The sequence below is a fragment of the Vanellus vanellus genome, assembly GCF_965231255.1.
Source record: "Vanellus vanellus genome assembly, chromosome: 7".
In the NCBI taxonomy this organism is placed as follows: domain Eukaryota; kingdom Metazoa; phylum Chordata; class Aves; order Charadriiformes; family Charadriidae; genus Vanellus; species Vanellus vanellus.
In genome coordinates, this window is record NC_138912.1 from 40,851,467 (window position 1) to 40,877,467 (window position 26,001).

General features: G+C 47.0%; 1 protein-coding gene across 1 annotated transcript in view; it reads right to left on the reverse strand.

Annotated features, from left to right (window-relative positions):
• Positions 1 to 9,709, reverse strand: part of LOC309674206 (cGMP-dependent protein kinase 1-like) — a gene marked incomplete at its 3' end in the record, with an annotated part of 365,086 nt that extends 355,377 nt beyond the window's left edge. Inside the window, exon 1 of the mRNA XM_082486189.1 lies at positions 9,359 to 9,709. Within this exon, the coding sequence (XP_082342315.1) occupies positions 9,359 to 9,684 (326 nt within the window). The 5' untranslated portion in view covers positions 9,685 to 9,709. The remainder of the gene's footprint in view (positions 1 to 9,358) is intronic.
• Between the last annotated feature and the right edge of the window lie 16,292 nt (positions 9,710 to 26,001).

Consider the following 26,001-nt stretch of genomic DNA (forward strand, 5'->3'; position numbering starts at 1 on the left):
AAGCTCTCTGCCTCCTGATGTAGAGAGGAAACAAGGCAGATTTTTTCAGGAGATGTAAAGTCTGAACCCTATCAGATGGGACAGCTTTGTAGAAAGAAGAGCTTTGGGGTTGAGAGGGAAGAGAAGGGCAAAAACCCATAGGCAGAGAGAAAAATGATGGGCCGAAGAAGGAGGAGCAGGAACAAGAGACCCAAGAAAGTAACTGAGGGCTCAGAAGAGAAGGGGGAAGACGATGGCACGGCCTTTCCTCGGACGAGCTGTCTGCCCTGCTGCCACGTGAGCAGAAAGGATGGTGGTGTGAAGACAGAAGGCTCCGGGAACACAACGCCAGAGCACGTGCCGCAAAGGGGACGGAGAAGCCACGCGAGGTACCCCAGGGGGAACCTGGCAGTGGAGACGAGGGGAACAGAAGGCAACGGATTCAGCCCAAGGAAACTGCAAATCACACTCACATTGTACAATCCCACTCTGCAGATGTGTATCCAGCTGCAGGTCACTGCGGAAAACTGCTAAGGAAGTATCATTCCTTCCTCACCCGCAGCCCCCCTCTTCTACAACACCGAACACTCAGTTCTTCAAGCAGGAAAGAGAGAAAAGAAGCCTTGCTGAGGACAGCTTGTCACTCATCAGGTGTCAAAATCATTTAGCTGTTTCCTTCATTAAATATATATATCAAACTACAAAACACAGTATTTGCCAAAGATGTGTGTCTCCTCCATGTGACCAAGTTTAGCCGCTGTTAAACCTCACGTGTAACCCCTTAGAGACCTTCCCCAATTTAAGCAAACCTGAAACTTCTGGGCAAAGAGGTGGACACGAACTCCACTGTGTATGTATTTCCAGCTCAGAAAGGCGATGCCTCATCTTCCATTTCGCCTAAAGGAATTTCTCAGGTTTTTTAAAAGTCATGATTTTCCCAACATCATTATAGCTACTAAGATAGCTATTGTTTCCACAAGCATAAACATATACCTGAATGGCATCATTTGCATCACATTTGGTGTCTCTACACCTTCTTTAAGTGCCTGGCTATTGCCTTGATGTGCTGTTGCCTGAGTCACACTGCGATTGATTTCTTCTATTCATCAGAAATGTTACCCACCAAGAAAGTTATTTTCCTCATTTAGCCTGTGGACTACAAGAGCACTAATGAATTCCCCTCACCCGGTGGATCTTTGCACACAATTGACATCAAATAGGCAGTTTAAATAGTAACAAGCACTGACAGATCGCTAGGACCCACTTACACTGGGGGCAGGGAGCAATGCCTTGAGATTTTCATCACAACCAGGTCACCGGTTATTTACTCCTTTGCTCCTGAATCTGAACGATACCCTGGGGCTGCTAAGCCACAGAAGCCAACAGCATTTTGACATTCCCAGAGCCCAGCTGATACTGGAAAAAGTCCATACACTCCACTGATCTTAAAGCTTGATTGTTTTCTATCCCAATAAAAGTCCATCTTGAAGTATATTTGTGTTAATGCAACACTCCCATACATGTGGACAAGTATATATGTGCACATAAACAATTGTCATTATACATATATATGTCTCTTGAAACTCAGATATCACATTTAACAAAAAGTATGTGTTTATTTACAAGACTCCGGTTTCATTTTTGGTCAACCCGGACAGCTACATTATGATCTGTCCTATTTGTTTAGATCACCCATGATCACCACATCATAGAATATTAAATAAGCAAACAAAATGAGCTCGGTAGTTGTCGAATCCACTTCAAGCCAACGTTGCAGAGCCAGTCCACAGCTTTCCTGACACTGTCTGTGTGTTTAACAGGAAACACCTCCAATAAATATGTTCACAAAGAAGAACCAAAAAGGGGAATTTTGGAGAAAAAAAAAACACAGCTCCGGGCAGGAAAAGTGTTGCAGTATGATGAGGGGCTTTTCTTCAGTGATATCCTACTTCACGATTGCTCCTAACAAACCAGCACCAAGTACAGTCCAAATAAGCCCAACTCTACTTTGCAATTTTAAAGTCTGGGAGCCCATTTTCTACTTTGAAACCAGGCACCAGTGCTCAAGTTTGGCTATACATGCTCAGGCACTAGTTTCCAAGGAAACCAGTGACTGCATGAACATTGCAAAATGCAAGTCCTGTGCTCGCTGTTTCACAAGTACACTGTAGCTATCTCCGTGACACAAACCTCTCCAGGTAGGTGCTTTACCACTGTTTCTAAAAGACCTTAATACAATTTCAGACGTTTAGGATGTCGGTATACACAGTACATAGACAAGCAATGTGCACACTTACAACCAAACCACTTCCTGGAGATGTTGAGAGAAGGAGAAAGGAATTATATCTGTGTTGTTTTAGGCTCCAACGTAGCAAACACTTCGTTTTTTTCCTGTTCCATCAGCCCTTCAAAGCAAAGACAAGCTACACTAAACATGAATGTCAGGGACTTTTCTGCCTGCGCTTACCCCCTAGAAATGGCAAAACAGCAGGTGAAAAACATTTATACAAATATTTATCCTTTAGCCTGCTACAAATGCAAGTATTTTGAGCACCACGAAAAGCCAAAAGAGAAGCAACAGCAGCAGCACAGGCAGTGAGGATTATCATTTCTGACAGTAAGTGGCATTTAAACCGCTACCATCTCCAGTTCAAAAAGCACAGCTTTCCAGGACCCCTTACCTTAAGACAAGGTTTGTATTCAATGACTTCTGAAATCTTAGCATCCCACAGTATCTATCCCAAGCAGGATAACCAAAGAAACAGGTACATATCAAGTCACTGTGCCCTTTTTAACTCTCTAAAGGAGCAATTTTTTCCCCTTGACTCATATTCTGTATCTGGTGCTCAGTGAGACAGTGTTTAATAAAAGGCATGGAGTCCACTCACCTTCCCAGCAAGTCTGCAATACAGGTCACTGCAAGCAGCTGGCTAGTCTAAATTTTGGGCTACTACGTACATTTTTGCTCAGTGTCAGCAGACTTATCTGAGGGGCGGGGGGGGTTGATTCATTTCAGACATATAAGACACATATTGTGTTTAGGAACACAGAATGCTAAAGCTCAGGACTACTTTCCCAGCAAGTCTGGAGAAAAGGCATTCGTGTCCACGGTCTGGGATTTCATTTTCTGTTGATGTACTTTAAAACTATCCACCTACAGCATTCATCCAATAGTATAAATAAGAGGAAAAAAAGTTAATTGTGTAGAAAATGAATTTATGGAAGTGTATTACAATTTAAAAAATAGTTTCTATGTTAATGGCCACCTTCTTATAAGTGCTATTAGCTTGCTTAAAACTACTGTACTTGCTGAATACTTTTGTTTTGCATATAACCACCATAAAGATTTCAATGCATTTTCTGAACAGAACTGCTTTAAAACGTAGTGTATTTACACTACACTGTTAAAATTAATATCCGTAAACAGCAGACATTCAGAGAAGTATGTGTTGCTTATTGCTACTGAGCAGAACTAAAAATAATTGAAATTGCAGCAGCGTTTAATCTTGCCATCACTCATCAAAGCAAGAATCAGACAGAAAATGACAAAACAAATACGTGGCTTTAATAGCTTTGTCCAGTGAATTGTTTCTTACCTTCCTTTGAATAAAACACCTCTGGTCCTTAGAGTTTACATTCAGCATACAGATTACCTGACTAAACAAGCATACTTCAGAGATGACCCAGAACGCTATTTGCCAATAGAGAAAAATCTTTGTCCTCTGCATAATAACTAAACACAAGATAGTTATTCCTTGCCACAACTAGTGACCAAAGCCTCAGAGGGCTGAGTTATACAAGGAGCCAAGCCACCAGTGATCTCACACTTGCCCCTTCACAACGCATTAAGCAGCACAGCCTGAGGCGTGAGTCACACGTGTGCCTCTTGCGTCGAGGAAAGCCCCATCCACCACCACCACCGCTGACAAGCCAGACCTGTCAAAACAGAGTAAAATAACATTTGACTGACTTGTATTCGCCGCTATCCTTGACACGCCGCATGTTAAAACTTCTGTCAGGAAGCATATCATCCTTCACGATAAAACCTCACCCCGGCAAAGCGCGAGGAGGCTCTGCTCTCAGCCCTGCTGCACCAACAGCAGCGGAGCATGTTGGGTTTTTGGGGAGTCGAGAGAGGAGACGGCTCACAAGGCAGCTCTGCCAAGCTGCCTTGCCCAGCCACAGAGATAAGTTTAGGACTGGACTGCTGGGTAGGCAACAAGTCCCACGTACCCAGATTCAGCAGCACTTGCTACAGAAGCGGGCTGTCCTTCACAGCACCCCAGAACTCGTCCATGCAAATCAGCTAGCTGAAGCCAAACGCAGAAAAAAACGTGATAGGATTTGAGTGGCACCACGCTGCAAGAATGGCAGGAGCAAAGTCAATCTGTCCCCTTGACAGCCGCCAAGACGAGTGGAAAGCTAATCAGCGTGGGCCTAAGGGAGATCATTCCCCCAGGCAATGCTCTTGGCCACATCACACAGAGGTGGGCACATCATCCTTTCTCACAGACCTCCTACAGGTATAGAGACACTGCCCCATCACCATTCAACACATATCAGTAAAGTCCTATCCCTAAAGCTCTAACCCCCTAAATCCTGCATACCAAAAAAAAAACCACTGACATTAATGGATGTCAGAGTTTAATCAAGAATTAGCAGATCTTTCCAGGCACGTAAATTCTTCAGAACAATGTTAAATTACATTCAGACAGATTCAACGCTGTATCAGGTACCACATGAAAGCAACCACAGAAGTTAATTTCACTCGAACAAACAATAAACATATTTCAGTTGGTCTCTGGACACCTTACTGAATTACATCTTGATACTGAAAAAAAAAATTTAAGGTTGCATTCCTACATGCATCACCGCTGACTGCTTTTGAGATGACGTTTTCTGCTGAGTGACACCAAAACCAGAATGTTACAGGACTAAAGAGGCCACCATCCCTCGTCTGATTCCCTAGCCCCTGTCCCACATTTCAGGAAGCAATCACTGTGGGAGGGTTGTCTCAGTTCCCGACCACAGGTCCCTCAATCATCTCAACCATCAGCTTCTAATGGTTAAACTGTGTTCAAACCATCCTCCAAATTATTTTAGAAAGAGGGAAGCATGGCGTTTTAGAAGAAGAGGTTGGGTTTTTGGTTGTTTTGGTTTTTTTTAGAACTATAGTTGGAGAGTTTTAATTCATGAACAGCTCCTGGGTACCGCAGCACACATACTATTTATAAATACAAGCAGATAATTTTATGCAAACAAGCTAAATATGAAGTGCTTTTCAAATATTTCTGGGGGGTTTATTACTATTATGATCACTTAAAAATATGCCTCCAGTCCACAGAAGATGTGCACGTTCGCCTTCAAAGAACCAATTTGGCCATTGAAGGGATTTTGTTAAACCTCTTCTATGTATGCTGTACTTTCCCTAAGGCTATGCAAGCAAGTATTCTATTTTTTTTTAAACCAGAACTCTTAAATACGATTCACAGGCTGCTCCTCCCCAAAAAAAACGAATCTCTGGGATTCTGGCAGATTTCCCAACTTTACATTCTAAGCATTCCTAAGTCTGTTAACTCACAAAAACAAGTCATTTTTCGTCTTAGTCAACATTTTCTATAAATGACACAGCACTTGGCTATTATCTCAGCTAAGGCAACGACAGGATGCGCATCACCTCTGAGGAGAGAACCTATACCTTTCTTCTCACACTCACGAGCTCTCTGCTTTGTTTTACACTCTGCTTCTACCATTTTTTTTTCCCCTTCTGGAAAACAAAATATGCTGATTACACAGTCTTCCAAAAAAGCATACAGCTGTTGCCAATCACCAAACGAAACAGTCTTTTTACAATAAAAGTCCTGGGTATTTTCCCATGGCAAGTACAAAATAACAAAAGCGAAGAGACGAGAGTTACAGCTTCCCAGTTAAAAAGGCTATTCTTTGCTTTGCAGCTCTGTAAAATCTTAATTGGAATAACAGTTGGTACAAACTCGGTCTCGCAAGTACTCTTTTCATGCTGACAGGCTGTTAGCAGCCGGGATATATCCTGTGAGAGGTCAAAGGTGCGGAAAAACAAACAGAGCAGCAATTTTAGAAGATGGAGAGGCGATAAGGATTTGTCACGGCATTTTTCTACCATGGAAAACCATCCAGCTTTCTCCACAGCCCCTGCCCGCTCACTCCAGTCACTTCTTGCAAGTTATTTCCTTAGGGGGGAGAAAGCAAAAGCCACTTATTTTAGACAACTGGCTTCTACTTACTTGAATGGGAAGACTAATAAAGATGCCAATGCCTGACTTTTCTCACCGGTCTCATAACTTGGAAGAAAATGGCAGGATGTGTTCCTCCACGGATTTTAGCTATGAACTCCTCATGAGAACCCACAAAATCCCATTTCACATTAAAAAAAAAAAAAAAAAAAAAGTAGAGGCCAACCCTGCAACAGCAGCTAAAACTCTAAACACTTTAAACCAAGTATTTTTTCAAACTATACACATGTTCAACGGTGGGGTTTGTGTGCAGGAAATGTAATGGTATTTTTCCATATGAAGCAATTAAATTGACTTTCACGCGTGAAAGCCATTCAGAGTTTAACCATTTTATAACCCAGACTCTTCTAGGTGGCATCACAGCAGCTTCCACAGACACTTCACCACAGAGTCAGCCCCACAGGGATCAGAAGTCTATCATGGCCCTCACGATCACTCCTCATTTCTAACAGACTTGCTACTAGTACTGATCCTACCGATCTCCAGCCACCTTCAGTGCTCCACTAGATCAGGAGGACGGATCCAGCACCACTTAACTGCAAAAAAAACCCACAGGCCACCAAACAACTGAAAGTTTCCTGTGTGTCCTCTTGGTGCTCCTACTGCTGTATAATGCGGGAAAGCAGGCTGATGCTTGGGTGACTTGTCAAAACCAAAGGTTGAATGCCACTACCTCCAGGTTCAGCACAAACAAGTTAACCCTTCTTTGCATATTTTGGTAGTTCCTGTTCTACTTCCAGGTCATCTCCTCTTTAACCTTCAGTACTACTGCCAACAGTTATCTTGCACATCAAAATATCATCAAGATTGCATCACGTTCATTTAGTCAAGACAAGGACCTCCCCTCAACCACTCACAAGCACTGTGCAAGCCATGTTTGCCACCGCATGTCGAAAAGCACAAAAAAAAAAAAAGTTTAGGTATTAATGATCCCAAACAAACTAAACCAGTTGTGCCTCCTCACTCAGTCTCCCACTCTCCACCACTAACACAGCAGGTCATCTGGACTGTATTTGAATCACGACAACTATAGGTAAGCAAAACACACAGCTCATGTTCAGGTGCAGTTATGGATTGAGGCAAGCACCCAAGATGACCCTCCACCACCAGAAGACTTCAGGTCGCCTCAGCAGGTGTCTGTCCCTGGGCCATCAGGCTTTGAGGCTTCTTGTCACCCATAAAGTGATGGCTCCCAACAGCAGAGTGAACACTTCCTAGGGCAACGTGCACACCTGGAGCTGTGAGTGAGTATAGTTTCCCCCTCAACAATTAAGGTCTGGAGCTGCAAGTTGACTTAAATATTGTATTTAACTTTGAGGGCAGTGAGCCCCTGGCCCAGGCTGCCCAGAGAAGCTGTGGCTGCCCCATCCCTGGAGGTGTTCAAGGCCAGGTTGGACAGGACTTGGAGCAACCTGGGCTGGTGGGAAGTGTCCCTTCCATGGCAGGGAGGTTGGAACTGGATGATCTTCAAGGTCCTTTCCAACCCAAACCATTCTATGACTCTATGAAATAGTATTAAGAGTAATTTGACCACGGAAGGTCAACGTGAAACACTCCCTCAGGCAGGTGGCGGGCATTACACCCCACGTGAGATTCCGGCAAGGCCGATACGCAATGAGCAATTATAATCCAAGCTGGAAAATGTTAATTCAACACGTTTCCTACGTATTTCATGCTACACGGTGGTGGCTCCTCCTGCTGCAACCTGCAGCTCTCCCCCCGAGCCCCGGGGGGGGCTCGATGCGCCCTTCGAGAGCACCGAGGGGCAAACACACACCTGTCCCTGACTGAAAAATAAACTTTTTTTTCTTTTTTGTATGCGATGCGCTGTCCTGCAGTTTAATTGAGAAAATTAACGCCTCTGGGACACCTTATCCCTCTTCACACGTTTACCAGACCGGCCGGTGCCTCAGCCCGCCACTCGCTCACAGGGCAGCCACCTCCCCCTCCCCGCCTGACGGGGCCCGGTCTCCACTTTTTGGGGCGCTTTACGGTTTGGGGGTTTGGTTTTCTTTTTTTTTTTTTTTTTTTTTTTTTTTTCTGTGGTCCACCACAGTTTCTCCCCGCAGCTCTTTCGAACGCGGAGCGGCGGCCGTTCGCCTTAAAAGGGCAAAATATCTGTGGAAAACCGGCGGCGCGAAGGGACGGGTCCGGGGAGAAGGGGCGGGGGGTGGTAGCGGGCCGGGCCCGGCCGAGGGTCCTGAGGCGGCGGTGGCGGGTCGGGCCCGGCCCATGGCGGCCGCCCTCCCTGGGCGCGGCGGTTGCCCTGGAGACGGCGGGGCCCCGCCATGGCGGCGGGTCGGGCCGGGCCGGGCCGGGCTGGGCGGGAGGAGAACGAGTCCCGGCGGCGGGCGGGCAGGTCCCGCTCCCACATCCCCGCTCAGGACAACGGGGAGCACACCCGGGGGTCGCCCCCTCACAGCCGCCCGCCCCGCCATTGCCTCGGCCCGGGGGGAAACCCGCACACACACACACACTAAAACCACCACAACCGCAACTACCGGCACGGCTCAAACCATCCGGCACGACCCCAGTGCTCCCAAGGAAGATGTCGGCCCGTTTGTCCACCCGCCGGCAGCGGCGACGGGGAGGTCGAGACCCGGTAGCCGCCAGCACAGGAACGGGGACGGGTGGGGGTGACCCGGCAGCAGCGGGCGGCGAGCGGGGCTACCGGAGAGCGGGGCAGCTCGCTCCGCCAGGCTCCCAAGTTTCCCTGCCCGCCCGGCTTGCGAGCCGCTCCCGGCAGGACGCCGCTCCTCCCCGGAGGGGACAGACACCCCCCAACGGGGGTTCTCCCGTGTGTGTGTCCCAGAGCCCGCCATGCGCTGCGGTTCACCCCGAGGCGGGATGGAGACACCCCCCTCCGGGTCCGACGGCAGCCGGGCCGGGGGAGCGCGGCTTTTCTCCTGTCGCACCTCCACCACGCCCCCCCCCCCCAAATTTCGCAACTTTCCCACCCCCGGGGGGGACGGCCGCGCTTCGGGGCTCCGCTCCTCATCCGTCCGTCCGCGGTGTTCCCCCCCCCCCCCCCGGGCGGCACGGGGGATAGAGGGACGGGGGGTGGGGGGGCGTACCCGAGGTGACACCCACACACACACACTGCTTACTGTGGGCTTTTGGGGTAGAAGGGGAGGGTGACGTGGCTGAGATCCTGGATGTCAAAGGCGGTGGGCTCGGCCGAGATCGCCTGCCGCTTGGTCCTCTGCTCCCCTTGCAAGGTGCCGGCGCTCTGCTGCTGCTGCTGCTGCTGCTGCGCCTGCTGGGTGGCCGGCCGGATCACCGAGCGGTACTTGTCCAGCTCGTTCTGCAGCTTCTGGATCAGTTCGTCCTTCTGGTCCAACTCCAGCTCCAGCTCGTCGATGAGCGCATCCCGCTGCCGCAGCTCCTCGATCTTCTCCTGCAGCGCGTACTGTAAATCCCGCAAAGTGCCCATGCTCCTGCTCGCCTCGCTCGCCTCTCTCCCGGTAACTTTCTTTCCCTCCCTCCCTCCCCCCCCCCCCCCCTTCTTTACCCCTGCCCTCCCCTCCCTCCCTCCCTCCCCGGGCCGCCCGCCCCCTCTCCGCACTTGGGGCAACTTCGCCTCCCCCCGCCGCAGCCGGACACCCCCCTCCGCACCGCGCTGCGGAGCCGCCTTGTTTAAAGGGCGATTTCGATCCGCCTGCGCCTGGCGAAGCTCGGAGAAGGAGCGGGAGACACACACACACACAGGCGGCGGGGGAGGGAGGGAGGGATGGATGGATGGATGGAAGGAGGGAGGGAGGGAGGAGAGGGGAGGGGAAGCGGCGGGGATGCACATGCCCTCCCCGCTCCCTCCTTCCCCGGCCCCGCCGGTTCCCCGCACCGCCCACAGTCCCTCCGCCGCCGGGGGGGGGGGGGTCGCCCGCCGGGCTCCCCCCGGGGCTGCGGGAGCGGCTCCGCCACCGGCAGCCTCTACCCAGCCCTCCCCTCCCCTCCTTTTTTTTTTTTTTTTTTTGGCAGGAGGAGGCCATCAAACAGGTCCAGACCCTGGGCGATGGCTGCACAAACCTGCCCTCCCGCTTTCGAGGTGGCCCTTTAGTCCTCTCCCTTTCCATCCCCTGCTCTACTCCAAGGTGCTACTTTTTTTCCCCCTACAGAACTTGCCCGCTTTACCTCCCATTTACTTTTTTTTTTTTTTTTAAAACAGCCAATTTTTGTTGTCTTCTCTGAGTGAAAGCACAAGCCGGTGCCTGGCATGGCTCCTGCTCAGCCTCGGCAAGCTTCAGGCTCCAAAAACCCAGATTTTAATGTGAATATCGGTCAAGTATGTCTGCACTGGAAAAGCCTGCAGGCAGGGCATATGGGTCTTAAACCACTAAAAAAACACCAAAGACCAAACTAACTTAAAATATGAGAAATAGACTTTCTGTGTAGCCCAATACCCAGATGAATGTGTGAGCTAGTTTCTGCCATACCACCCGCGATAGGATTTTCCCAGCGCAACGCCGCATGCGCTGGGATTTTCTGCGTGCCGACAAACCGCCACACGTCGGTTCTACCTATGCAAGACAGTCCATGGGTCTGCAGCACAAAAAATAACTAAATCAAAATAAACGAGCTGCATCGGCTGAGCCCTCGGTGCCAAATGGCTCTGTTGTCTTTTCCCTTTGCCTGCGTTTGCCTGGCACAGAAGGGAGAGTGATGTACGCCCTGACAACGCAGCTCCTGGGCTTGGCCCTCCAGGGCAGAAAGAGGGACCGGTGGGCAAGCAAATAGCTGGTTTGGGGGGTTCCTTGATAAAGTTGCACAGTCTGGAAGAGTTGGGGGTAAAAATCCCCACCGCCCAGCTAAACGCTGGCATCCCACAAGAGCTTCTGCAGCGCTGGGGCACTGGCACAGTTTGGTACTCGGCTGTTTTCAGGGCAGCAGAAGCAACTGCTTCACTCCTCTCTGGGAGTTTGATTTGGGGAGGAAAGACGGAGGATGCAGCCGTGGATACATTTTTGGGGGAGGTGGGTGGTACCTACGTGTTTGTATCTGCTGTTCGCAGTGTCTACACCTCCCATTAGGGCATTAGCTGGAAATGAGAGACATCCAGACAGAGAATGCGTGTTGCTGGCATTGAGCTCTTTTGATTGGGTGGTTTGGTTTTGGGTTTTTTTACTGTTACATACGGGCGCTTGGCTGAGTCCAAAGTTCAAGCTTTCAACCTGCAGATGGTCTTTATAAAATAAATTTTTTTTTAAAAAAAGAACAGATGAGGAATTGCAACTGCTCCCACTGTTGTTTGAAAGGGCCTGGCCTCTATTCATAAGCGTGAGGCCTGAGAGGTTCTTCAACGTATTTGATACCTCCTGTATTTTTTGAGATGCATAATAAAAATTGGGTTATGTAAAACACTTCAGTTTTCAGTCCCTGTGATGCATATGTGCTGGGCACAAAAGCAAAGTCCCCTGGTTGTTTTCACGGGCTGCCAAAGCGCTTTAAGTTCAGACAGCATTTTTTACTGTATATTCCCTCCATTTCAATCTTGCATAGCTCACTAGGAACAAAAGTATCAAATATCTTCTGAACATTTCCATTTTAAAGAAGACCGGCGTTAAACAGATGCACTCCTGCTGCCTACAAACTAGAAATCAATGATAAACAAAATATTTTAATAGCATTCAGCCGACATGCTTAAAGTTTTATTGTTTTCCGCCCTACAGAAGTGATACCAACTTCTGGACGAGGGAGGCAGCGATACAGTTAACTGAAGCCCACCAGGCTTCAAAAGAATAACAGCCCTGGGGGGAAACTTGTGCGTAATTTCTCAATGACAAGCAGTAAAGGCACATTGCTTGGTTTCTGTTAGAGGTGGACAGCCTGGGACTGAGACAACAGCATCTAGATCAGAAAGGATCTGGAGAAAACTGTGAGAAATTACGGGAAATTAAACTGGCGAGGAATTCAGCTGTGTATATCTAAAGAAAATATTTATTTACAGGTAGGAAGCAGATTTTCATGAGACCTACGAGGCCTAAGGAGAGATTTTATGGCTCAGTTTTCGATTTGGGACTATAAGCAGCAGCTGTCAAGTCTAAGGTTGGTCTTCCCTGATTTAAGAACGAGGCCAAAGCAGCCCAAAGGGCTTCAAGCCTTTTCTGCCCCGGGAATCACAGAATTACAGAATAGTCAGGGTTGGAAGGGACCTCTGGAGATCATCTAGTCCAACCCCCCTGCCAGAGCAGGGTCACCAAGGCAGCCGGCAGTTGCCTATTTTCGACTGTTCCCTGCTCTCCCAAAGAAACTGTTGGGCGAGTGCAGATCTCCTCCCTGCGGTTCATCCTTCAGACTTTCCTGGGACCGGCTGGTGTGTAATCTCAGGGATCCCTGGGTACCACCCCACTCCGATAAAAATAAATAAATCCTTTGATCCCATTCCTTTCTAAGTTCCCAATAAAAAAAAAAAATCTCAGACTCTCAGAGCAGCTGCTTTGTCTTCTTGATCCAGTGAACGGAAAGAAACGGCTTCAGGGAGAAGAATGGCAGGAATGCACCGACTGGCTTGGGTTTCAGGAGGACGGGGCGAAGCTGCTTGCGGTTTGTTAAGGGAGCCTTTGGCTACGGTCATCCCAAAGCCTTTCTTTTTATCCAGCCACTGTGATCCTGTGCCTGGATGTCAAGTAAGCAGGAAGCCGAAAAAAAAAAAGGGCATCTTCAGATGGTATCCTCTCTGCCCCAAAACACTGCGTGCCAGGGCTTGCTGATGGGAATCACACGAAACAGGGGTGTTTCTTCTCTTCGAACGGGCTCTGTTATACTCACAATATTTCCTCTCTGCACAGCTCTTAGGTTTTAATAGCTTTTGCTTCTAAACCTTTCAAGGATCATCTGTCACCAAATGCACCCACTCAGCTGCCATCTTCCAAGCTAAAAACATATTTGAAAGCTTTCCATTCTGCAAACATCTCCCTGGGCTTGCCAATCAAAGCTCAGGTAGCAAGCGGCATCGCTGACAGGCAAATGTCACCTTGCTACAGCTGCCCAGGACAGCATGGACGGAGAAGCTAGAGATGCATCACTGAGTACATACATAAACATTTTCTTCCTGGAAGAATGTTTTTTCCCCCCCTGCCTAACCCACTCCACTACCCAACCTTACTCTTTTCCCAAAATATCCACGGGAGTAGATCAGCCTGTGGTAGAAAGTTGAACTGCTCTGGATTTTGCTATGCATTTCTCTGCTGGTCGGGGGTTTGTGCAGATTTGGGAAGGTGTGTGACCCACAGGGCTCTACCTGCCGATAGCACCCAGCCAGTGGCAAAGCCAAACGTGTTCCCTAAGTGCATATTCACAGCAACACCTTTGCGATGCAAAGAAGGAAAGACTAAAAATACAGGAATTCTAGAGGAAAGCAGCACGTACATGAGCTGAACTCTTGCAGAAAGCATGCCAGAACCAACTCAAGCTGCAGTTCACCCTGGAGAGTCATCACGTCTCATCTGTGGGATGCTACCCCCTCCTATTCCACCACGCACCCAAAATTCATGCCAGTCTCTGAGGCAGAGGAAGGAGTGCCACCTACTGAAACATTGTCACGCTTTGACAAACACGAACACATCCGATTCCTCCCTAGGGCGCATTTGCCCATTTTTTTTTCCTTTGTTCCCCAAACAGAGTGCCTCTGGTAGCTCCTTCCAGGGCCACGGTGCCCTACAGATTTGCTGGGAACAGCTGAAAAATAATTCAGCCCCCAAGGATGGGGATGAGGCTGGAACTACTGTGTCAAAGCAGCCTTGCCAAGACCACGGAGCAGGAATTGGCAGTATTTGGGGAGTGCTTCAGCCCCATTTATCTCCAAAAATAAGTCCTATTGTCTCGTGACATTGGACGTTCCCTCTTATTTTGGTCCTTTCTGGAGCCTCTAAAAATGAAGCTGAAACCGGTTTCTTCCTCCCCACTGAAGGGATGGAGATATCCAGGGCTGGGCGCACTTGCAATGACTGCTGTCTTTTAAACCCCAACTAGTGCTGAAAGTCAAATCAACATCTCAACTGGATTATCTCAAGGATTTTCTTTTAGTATGTAGATTCTTTGCATTATCATTAAGAAACACAGAGAAGTAGCTCTTGTGAAGGCCATGCAACCCCTCCAGCCTGCTCTAAGAAACCTTCCCAGGATGAGGATCATTGGGAGTAGAGTGCAGGAGAAAAAAAATACCCCAAGACCTGTTAATGGTAAAGAAAACAAAATGCTCACTGCAGAGACAAGAAAAAAAGATAACAGTGTGCTGTACTGCAGTTGGTAATATGCTTAGCTTTTTAGATCACATTAGGGGCATACATAATAACACAAAAATGAATGTTTGTGTCATGCAAGGCAAAAGGATGAGACGTTATGAGTGTGTAATAGCACAGAATTATCCATGTAACGCGGTGGTTTTCAGGCCCCCCTCCCCTTGCGTGCCAGAATCAGATTTAAGACTCAAGTTTCCTGTTCTCCTTCGTGGGTCCTTTGCCCAGAAAAATAGATGGCACGAAGGACCTAATGCACTGGCAAGATAAGAGATAACCCTCCCCTCATTGTTTTTCCAGGCTGCGGGAACACTAGTTCTACATAAAAATGGCACAATAAATTAGTCGCAATATCCAGAAGTTGAATACACATTCAACAAGCTTTTTCCTTCCATTAAAGCAACCAAAACAGTCCCTCTGGCTTCTTTTCCCCACTAACAAGACCCGTTTCTCACCAGCCCTGTCTATGTGTCTACAGAAACCACAGACCCTTTGCCCTCCAAAAGCATCTGACACACTTCAGTTGAGAGATGTCTTTCTAAGCCAGGCTTTTTCTCCCACGATCTCCTAGAAAGTTGGATTTTCAGCAGCTCACCCCATCAGGTGTTTGCATGTCGTGACAGTGGGTCTCCGCACCCCTTCGCTTCGGTGCTGGTTCAGCTGCTCATGAGTCCCTACGGGGTAGGAGGAGATGCTACAGCCTTCCTGGTAGCACCTTCTCATATCCTCGGCCTAAATGAAATCTTTGGGGCTGGGCTTTCTCCAGGAAAGAGTAAACACATTTTCTGTGCACCCCTGGGTAAGAGCTGCAAATAGCAGCAGATCTCCAGGCAGGTCAGGCCTGGGAACCGCCATCCCTGATCCCGATCCCTCCTGTCCATACACACCTCAAGTGACCGGTTGATTTTCCTCCCTGCTTCCAGGAAGGGCTGGACTGCCCGGCAAGGTCAGGCATGAGCAGAGCTCAGGCACGTCTTCCCATGGGCTGGATTAAGCCAGAAGCGGTTTCAAAATGATTCAGCTGCCTTAAGAAGTCTCTTTAGGCTCATGTTAAGCAGCAACTTGTTCTGAAAACTGCCAACATAAATACTTAGTGCTGTTTTGCAGTTACTACAATTAGACGCTGACTATGCTCCCGCTTTTCTCAGCAGTCCCAGGGCACTGACTATGTAGAGCAAAAGCAGCATTTAGACAAGGAGAGCCCTGGAAACGTAGTTTTCTTTTGCTTTCAGCCTTAAGCTACTGGCAAATGAACCCAGGGACCAATTAAACTAAATGTAAGGATGCAGATCTAGTCCTGGAGCCACGAGATACAGGATATAATGGAGGTGAAGTTTGTAGAAAATGTCAACTCAGTTGATGTAGTTGGGAAAACAGATTCATTCTGGCTCTCATGCAGCTGTTCGTGAGATTGGGGAAGCTGAAACATTTGAAGGAAAGTGGGAGGCAACGTGTTGGATCTAAGGATGCTGATTTTCATGGAGACGCAGCAGAGGTAGCCTTGCATTTCTCGTCAACCAGAGTTTAACCGCTCAGGACAGCCCATGCTTAGCCCATGCTCATTTACCTTCACTAAACATACGTTCCTCCTCCCACTGTATGTTATCTCGGTGTCACGATGGAGGGGTGGGAGAGCCCGGTGGCTCATCCATCACCCACCCCACGCACCAAATGGGGTGGGACTACTGCCCGAGGACAAAACCAACCCAGTCTGATCACCCAACAGGGACAACATCCTAATGCTGATACAGCTCTGCAATATCCTTCAGCCGTGGAACGATCAGCACACACAGGATACCAAAAGTTTCCCAAACCTCACTTTTCAGAGAAAAGACACAAAGCCAATGACACAGCCAGAAACCCTACAGCTGCCTAACACGTGCCGTGTATTGCATTGCTTTAGAAAGGCAGAATACAGATCCAACCTTACCGTGTTACACAGCCCAGGCAATCAGGAACTCAACGGGGTGTCAGGACTTCTGGGGTCAAATCCCAGCTTTCTGCCTGTGTTTCTGACTTCATCTGCTCCTACTGACCTTTTGCGTATGAGATCATCTCTTTGTTTATCTTCATGTGGGACTCTAATACCAACAGCAGCTTCTAAGGGCATCGGTACTCAGCGGTACGCTGGTAAGAACTTGTGTTGACCAAAAGTGAGGTTTGTCTTGTAAGCCAGCCGGCAGTTCTTCATGGTATACTTTGAAAACACTATACAAACGCAGCTAAACTCATCAGCCGTTAGCGTGTGGTTACATCTTTTACTCCCTCCAACCACCGTCGCTTTCCGCAACTTGCGGATTTTTTTAATCACAGTTCTCTGGTTGCAAGAGGTAGAAAGCAAAGTCCTCGGGAAGGGATGAACAGCAAGAGACTTGCTTCCCCCTCCAATTATTTTAATTGACAGCAGCTCATTTCTACAGCCTGATTTTGAAGCTGCTTGACGCCATTTCTTAACTCCCCAGGTTTAACAGTAGCAAACCGCTTGCTGGCCCCGAGCGTTTGCAATTCTGGGTGCTCCCTCTCATCGCCCTTCTGGACCCTGCTGTGTTTCTTATCTCTCCTTGCCAGTAATGCACCACTCGCCTACCATAATTGCCTTGATCTGTTGGGCTGATTTATCCAAGCTTCAAAACAATTCATTTATATTTGAAATTGGATTAAGAAATAAACACGTATTCTGCTACCACCGATATGAAAATAACCAGTGCGTTACCATTATTTTATGACGAATGCATTGTGAACAAGTGCACCATCTCTTTATGTAATCAAATTAATGCCTCTGCTTCTTAAAAGTTATTATTTGAATGTTTCAAGTATTCATAACAATAAGCGCAAAGGACAGATTTTCAGCCCGTGTTTTATATGACTGGACAACAGACTGGTGTTTCTTAAAGACAAATATAAGTTGCACTGAAAGTTGTCTTCCTTTTTAGAAACAGATCCATGCTAGAATTTATTCTGAAGTCTTCTTCTGACATCTGCATGTCCTGAGCAACTCGAAAAATTCTACTGAAGCACCAGTCTTTTATTTAAGTATCTAGAAATGTTTATGTCCGCAATTCTAGCAATTCTAAGCCCTCTCTTGCAGAAAACATTTCCAGAAAAGGTTTGTACTCAAAGTTGATCCCTGTGATCATCTAAGGCTCAGGATAAATGGCTGCATCCCACAGAGGACCTGGCTCGTTCAGGTACCAGGCAAATATCCATGAATCATCCAGGCACAATCTGCGAACAGGGGCTCACATTGGGTTTCACAAAGGTTTTACAGCGCTCCACTGACTTCTGCAGTTATTCCTTATTTATGCTTGGGGAAACTTCATCAGGCTGGGCTCTCTGAGTGTGTAAAAATGTTTATGCTCACAGTTTTCTCTTTGTCAGTGTTTGCTCAAACTGATTGCTCTACTCATCAGAGCATTAGGGGCCAGTGTTCGCCTGATTTCCTAAGCGTTGCCAACATCTTTCGACTGACTGCCCCGCTGCGTTGGCTGAATCAGGGGATGGGCAGTGCTTTTATTCTCACCTTCACACAATTTCTGCTTCAAATCAGCAGCTAAACCCCTGGGTAAGGTGCAGGGCTCCTTCCTGGCTCTCACTGCGCAGCCACTACCCCATCGCGGAGAAGGACGTGCAACAGCGGCTCCTCACTGGCCGCAGGCAAGTTGGGCTATGCGAACCTTCAGCGGCGGTGTCTTTTCTGACTCCAGCTCCAGCTGGTTTTGCTCTGACCCTGACTCTGTTGCATAGTATTAAAACATGCATTGAAACACACTGGGAAGGTTCACCTATGGAACTCTTCCTCACCACAAAACACACTGGGAAGGTTCACCTATGGAACTCTTCCCCGCCACAAAACATGCTGGGAAGGTTCGTCCCTGCCCATCTTCCTCACCACCTCTTAATCTTTAATCTGGGCGGAGAACAGCACAATCCTCCCTGATGGGGAATTACGTTACCCAATTGTGGGAGCTTCCTCAAACCTAGAAGGAAAAATCCTTTGGATGCTGCAAAGGCAACGTGCACTTCGGGTCTGCTTCTCTGTGCTCTAGAAAGAAAAAATTCTAGGTTGGTGTTGACATTTTATTAGGCTACTTCTCTGCAAGAACTATTTCTATCGAAGCTTTATCGTCTATGCTTTTACTTGAGCAGCTTGGCCTAAACAACAGGGCAAGTTCTTCATACCCTTATGTATGCAATCTGTATACGCAAAGCTCAGTGTACAAACTCATCTTCGAAGCATCGGACATGCTGTGAAAGGGTCTCGCGTTGTCAGAATGGGAAGGATCGATATCGGTGCGCAGCATAAATACCTGCGTTGTGGCAGACAGGAGGGCAACGTATTTTCTACTTCTGCTCCTTGGAACAAGAGTGCAAATTCACAGCTCGCTGCAACAATCCCCCTGCTCTTTTTCATATCCACAAATATCAATTTGCTTTAAAAAAAAAAAAAAAAACAAAACAACCCACAAACCTGCTCTTTTTCTTTTTGGCTTAAAAGCCATGACTTATCAGCAAAACAACTGTTCCCAGCTCATGGTTTGGGCATGACGTAGCGTGAAGCGCCGTGTGCCACCTCCCCGCGCGGTGGGTGTTTGGCCCCGCTCTGTTCCCTTACATGGCCTGCAGCTCCGGCAGGCACAGTATTCTCCACATTCTTCTTATTTCCCCCCCTGCTTTTTAATTCTCATTTCTTTTAGGAGGAGAAAACACAAAACACAAGGAGTAATGCCGCCCTCTACTGCCCTGCTCGCCCAGCTTGAGGTGCACAGCTGCAAACCTGCACACCAAATACTTGTTGAATCACCACTGCCACGTAAAAACCAATAAAACATCATAAAAAAAAACCCCAAAACACTCAATCAAAAGGCAATACAGAAGCAAAAATATGCACGCATTATGGAAAAAAAAAAGAGACCACGGGGGCCAAGAGTGTTGCTCAAACTCAGCTTTAAGTTCCCATCTATACTCGTATATTCTATTTCTCAGCAAGAGGGTAAGATTAATTCTGTAAGTTTTCTCCAGTTAGCTATTACAACTCTAAAGAACTTAATGTGTGGCATCTTAAGGGGCATATTTCTATAAAAGTGAGCATTTATAAAAGAACAGTACTGTCTCTCTATACGTCCCTCTTAGTAGCCAAACTCACAGACTTCTTCCTTCTTAACGTTCAGTTTAATTGATAAGCAAATTATTTCAGAGACATAGCTCTACCAGCAAGTCCCAGCAGACCAGACATCCCATTTTAGGTGGGTTTTTGTTTTTTGTGTGGTTTTTTGGTTTTTGTTTGTTTGTTTGTTTGTTTTTTTAGCACACTTGTACATGTTCCCCCTACAGAGATGCAAAAGATAGGTTGATTTGTTGAAACTTTGAATCGATGATTTGATTTGGTAACAGACATTATACGGGAGCCTTTAGATCATTGATTCGCACCAATTCCTGTCTCTTGGCTCAACACCCGGTACGTGCTGCCACTACGATAACATGCAACAACTCCGAGCACGCACACAGAAGTCAGGACACACAAACCCAAGAATCTCTGTCTTTTAGTATTAACAACCAATCGAATAACCAATCTGAATAAGGAAGATGTGTCGTTTTCACTATATACCACAATTTTGTATTTAGTCTCATTTCTTTAGATTTTAAGTGATTCCATTTTCAGGAGTCTGACTGTTTTTACTTTCCATTCATATTTTCATAAACTCTCAGAAAAGTCTATTAAATTAAAATAGCTCATGCTAACACCACCTTACGTATACACATATATCACTGCAATTGCAATTAATCCATCACCTAAAAACCCCCAACTTCCTAAGCTCCTCATATGTACAGATAAAGTTAAACTTTGCAAGCAAACTCTTATTTAAAAAACATTAATGTAATTTCCAGGCGGAATTGGTATTGATTGGGCAGCGGACCAGCAAATGCTGAGCACAGAGGTCTAAATTATGGGGAAAGAATCGATACAGGAACCCCATGACAATGGAAGATTTAAATAGATGGTTTTTTCCCCCCTCAAGCTTCTATGTATTTTTGTAGGGGACACTCAGGAGACGGGGCGAATAATGTTTTTAAAAGGCAAATCAAACCCAAATGGATTAGGAGATTCAGGGAAATGCATTTATCCTCAAGCTGGAATAGTATGGTACCTAATTCTTTGGTGGCAAAGCAAGGTTAGCCCAGAGTCTAGCAGAGAATGTTAAAGCGTGTCCCAGCTTATGTTGTAGAGAGAGGTAAAACTTTTTATTAGCCCAGCTAATGATGCTGGAAGAAAGAGGCATGATTTTTGAGGCTAAGCCACCAAATAGATTTGTGATATCTATATGGAGTAAGCCACAAAATACCTACCAGGAGATGAAGTCGGAGATGAGCACCCTATGTCTGACGCGCAGCCTACGAATGAGCAAAATTCTGCAATCTCTGCTCTTTCGACGGCATAAGCAGCAACCGATACACCATAATCGCCTCTTGTTTGCAGATTCCTACAGCCTGAGCTGGATTTGAAATCTCGGGGAGTACTGAAGCACACCCGTGAACCCGCATGCGCAAGGGCAGTGGGAACTACACCCATCACCTCAGTTTTGCGACGCAACTCTCTTCTCAACTAATATTCTTACACGTTCACTGATGGAAATGAGTCCATGTCTCGGCTGATACTTCTTCTCTTACTTTAATTAAGAGGCAGTCTTTGCAATTACCCCAAACATGCAAATAAAATCTGCATATTGATGCATCCTATTGAAAAGTCTCACCAAAGCCATTAGAGCCGAAGCAGGTTTTGAGATTCCCACTGGAGAATTCACTTCACCTGGGTAATTCCTTGATGAGAGGGAAAGCTCAGAGCAGAGATAAATGCCAAACCTTTCCACTTCATCTTGGGAAACAGAAAGGATTTCTTAAATTTCTCTCTCAATGACCCATTCTAGCAGGGTTCTTCCAATTCCATAACAAATTGTCTCCATTTAATGCAGTGCTAACTAAGAATTACCTTCACAGCGAAAAGCAATGCTTATTAACAAAACAGGAGCAGAAGAAAAACAAGAGACCTCCGGGAGATTTTCCTCTAGACCCAAACAGAGTTACTGAAATGTCCTTCGAGGAATCAGGATGGCAGATGCCTCTTCATGTAAATAAGGAGTCTTAGACACATTTTCAGCATGATGCCTTTAGGGAAAATAAAAACCACACAAAAAGAGAAACAAATCTGAATATATCCACTTGTATTAATAAGTAGCAAAAGTCAGAGAGGGTGTATTTCTGGGTAAGAGCCTATAGCGTAAATCAATGATCTGCCTACAACGCAACCAGTTCCGACTTTCTGGAAAAAAAGACCTTTTTTCCTGAGGCTGGGTGTTATTCATCCACCCGAGTAATGCAGACAGAGCACTGGGACACTGACCATTTCCAGCCCTAAAATCTCAGTTGACACTAATTAGTTGAACTCAAAGCTTTGAATTAATGCAATATTTTTTTTCCTTTTAACTACCTTTGAATTAATGCAATATTTTTTTTCCTTTTAACTACTAAATGCTTTTTTTTTTCTTTTTACTGGAAAAGCCTTTTACCGCACATTCGGGTTTTACTACCCGCTGAATGGTAAGTTACATGTTTGCAAAACAAGACCTTCGATTTGTGCATCGTTATTAGAAAGTCTTCCGTGATGCTTATGGGTTTAAGACATATATACCTGACATTTTTCTTCCCTGTCTCTCTGCCTCTTCAGCAACACATAGGAAAGAAATGGTAGAAAAGTGCAGAGACTGGAGCAGAGTGTCTAGAGGATAATTTCTTGCATTGCGTTGCTAACAGTATTCAGAAACACCTTCACATTCTTGCAGAGAGCATTGATTAAAGCTTTCAAAAAATGCACCCGCCTCCCCCCCGAAGGAAAGAAGCACCGTTTGATCATTCAAACCACATAGTTTAACCCATATTTTTTAATGATAGCTCTAGTTTATTTCTATTTATTTTTAGCTCATTTCTGTTCCTGAAAAACGCAAAGCAGCCCAAAAAGTGAACTGATGGCAGCTCCTGCTAGCGGCAAGGGTTAATTAACATAATTACTCATTCGCATCCTGGTCAGCTTGCTGAATTCATGTACTGTATTTCCAGCTTGAATAATTTAAAAGGCCTTAATTATTTATACCTTATAGCTCTTTCAAAGGAGTTGTTCGGAGTCAATGCCAGTTATTAGACTTGGCAGACAAAGCCAAGTGCTGCCCCACGAGGACCAGCTCCACTGTCCTGCCCGCTTTATCCTGGGAGTCACAGAAGGGAGGTGGGAAGGGTTGCATTTAGCCACCAAAAATCATCACGCATTAAATCTCCCTATGCCCAGCGCTGGATTTATAAACAATGCCGGCGAGTTCAAAGGAAACTGAAAAAAAAAAAAAAAAAACAACATCTCCCTGCTAAGCACCTTTTTCTTTCAGCTAGTGAATACAATACATTTTAAAGGGCAAGACTGCAAGTCAGCAGACATCCTTCCCCTATCAACTTTGCAATAATTTTCTCTTCCAGGAATCACAGGGCTGGTTTCTAGCTAGGGGAAGACCATACAGCCACTAAATGGCCATCAGAACATCAGAAAAGGGGGGCTGGGTGGTGGTCTCTGTTGAACATCACCCACTCACAGCTTTATGTGTGCCCGTCCCACCGGCTTCCCTCTGCAAGCCACCAAAAAAGCCAGGGGCATCTCCTCCTGCTTAGGAAGGACCTCTCCACCTTCCTCCTTTGCTTCGGTGGGGGCCTCCATGAAGAAGTGGCTCCATGTGAACCCAGAGGGTGAAGTTACGACCAGCGTGTAAGTAGAAAACGACTAACTAAATGGACAAATAATGACTAGAGATCAATAACGACATGTATTGGCGGCTGAGGCTGAACTGCGTTTCAGAGCGCTAATATCCCCGCTGCAGGAGAGGATCCTGAGCAGCTGGAGATGGTGTTGAAGAAGGCAAGCAAATACCAGAGAGCTGAAAAATAATAGCTTTAGCAAGGACAGAAAGGGCTTGATCTGTTTAGCTTGTGGGGGAAAAAAAATGAGGAGAAAATTTAATTATATTCTATAGAAACTATAATGTAAACAAAGTGCTCAGTATTAAATGGCATTTTTGGAGTAGCAGGCAAAGACGTTACAAGAACTGGAAGACTGGTAAATTCAAATGAAAAATAAGGCACCTATTTTGGACACGAAAGGCAACTAACCAGGAGAACAAACTCCCTAGGAAAGTGGTAAATCACATGCATCTCCACCTGCAACTCGAGGTTAGCAGTGCCACCTTCTGCCACCTTCTCCTCTTCTCCACTGGTGAGCTCCGAGGAGCCTATCACAGCCCCAGTTGAGTGGATTTAGGTTATAAAAGCCCCATACCAGCCAGCTTTTTTCCTGCCTAAATCCATTTATTCACCAGTCTTCCCTCTCGCTCTCCATCTCGGGGCTCGCTCGCTGCCGTTGCTGGTGTGGAGGACGTTGCGGCCACCCAACGTCCCCTCCATTTACAGCCGCACCAACGGGGAAATATTTTGCACAGCTGAGCCGTGCGTGCCAGCACACAGGAGATGCTTCTCCCCACCTAACGGTTGTTTTTGGGGGTTTGGCAGCTTTCACCCAGGAATCCTTCCCCAGAGTTTAACCGATAAAAATACCCGTGTCCGAACAGTGCCGCCTTTCAACCTCCCCCGGTCCCGCTGGGCCAGTGCAACCTCCGGTTGCATCTGCAGAGCTCCTCGGAGGGCGGTGTGGTTATCCAGATGTACCCGAGGGCACCGCTGGCTGTGTACTTTACCTTATTCAAACCATCTGTTTAAAGGTTTCTGGTCTATGAGTCCTTTTACGAGAGCAGAGGGTGGGGGATGCAGACCTGAAAGCGTTTGTTTCATTCCCAGGAAAGGTTGGGGTCCGTGCAGCCCTCCAGCTTTTCCCTCTGCAGCGACCTCCCTCCATTCCCCGGCAACTGAAGCATCATAGTTTTTGATCGTTTTTTAACCACTTCCCGGCATTAAGCTAAGGTTTGTCTGCTGCACGTCACCTCCTTCACCAGGGGTCTCGAGGGACACGTAAGTCAAAGTCTACGAGAAGGTGGGTCTGTCAAAGTCTACGAGAAGGTGGGTCTATCATTGCCTTAATCATCAAACGTTTCCTGTCGCGTGGAAGATAACGCTGAAATAATCCGCATGTGTTTTATCTCCAGCAATACAGAACTGTCTGGTAACCTCAGCCGGTGCTTCAAAATGCTCTCATCCTCTACCTCTGCATGGTGGGTACCCAGAGCCTCGTGCAGCCTCTCCCCATCAGTCACCCCTCTGCACAGGCATGGAGAGGGGGGTCAGTCACAGCACCCACCTCACTCAGCCCCTCTCCCTCTCCGCAAGACCAGTGTCACCCCCCTCCCCACTGAATTAAATAACTACGTGCTGGAAAACCAGGCATTTTGGGACCACGATCAACTTTGTGATGCGATTTATGACTAAAGGGAGAGAAGGCGTTATGGTTTCAATACTCAGGATGGGTCTAGGGTAACTGTTCAGCAGCGTTACATCCCTTACTGGAAGTGTTAAGCCAGCGCTAGGAACACAGCGCAGCCTGGCAGGCCCTAACGCAGGCGATGCCCTCATCCTCCGCAGCGACCGAAGACTGTGGATAACGCCGCTACACTTCACGCTTATGAACATCGCAGCATACCACACAATTATACGTGCTTTTTTCTCCCATGTCTCCTTTCCCTCCCGTAAGACTTCGCGGCCAGGAAGGAGATGGCATAGCATCCATGTGTTCAACCTCAGCCTTAAATCTGATTTAAATTAATGCTTTGTCCGGCCCCAATCCCTCCCTGGTTCTCCTGCACAGTGGTACCAACCCCTTTTTCCTGGCGCTGCCAACTGGTCTGCCAAGCTTAGCTGAGCTAAAAAAACAACAAAAAAATTAGGAGAGGTTGGCTGTGTGAAAAGGCATAACAAATAGCCATGTTTTAATAGATCTTTCACTATCAGGCCAGGAGTCATTTGGGTTTTCAGAGCTCAGACTCCATTTCAAGGTGCATCCAGCAAAGCTATCAATACGGAGAAACATAGAGTAGCCGTTTTCGTCCCTCCTCCCCATCATTCGAGGCTCTCTGTCCATCTCCTGGCACTAAGCGGTGCCACAAGTCAAACACAACTTCAGTTTTCTCATTTGCTTGCAAAACCAGCTCCTTATTATACTGGGGCGTATTGCAGTTCCAATGCGAAAGCTCCTGCTTAGCCACCGTTTTCAGCTCAGACTCGGTCTTTTTACCGCCAGAGACACGCTTCTGCAGCTCTTCACGATCTGAAATACTGTCCCTTTTCCACACACACTTCTGGTCACTGCGATTTTTTTAATGTAGGATTTCTGCTCTCCTCTTTCTGTGCAGTAAGCCGTGCAGTAAGCTGGAGGGGGTGTTACGATTTCAGTAGCTGCAAATCTCCAAGCCTGTAAATAACAGCCACGTGAACACATGCCATTTAATTACCTGTTCAAAAAAACCCCCACGTATACTTTG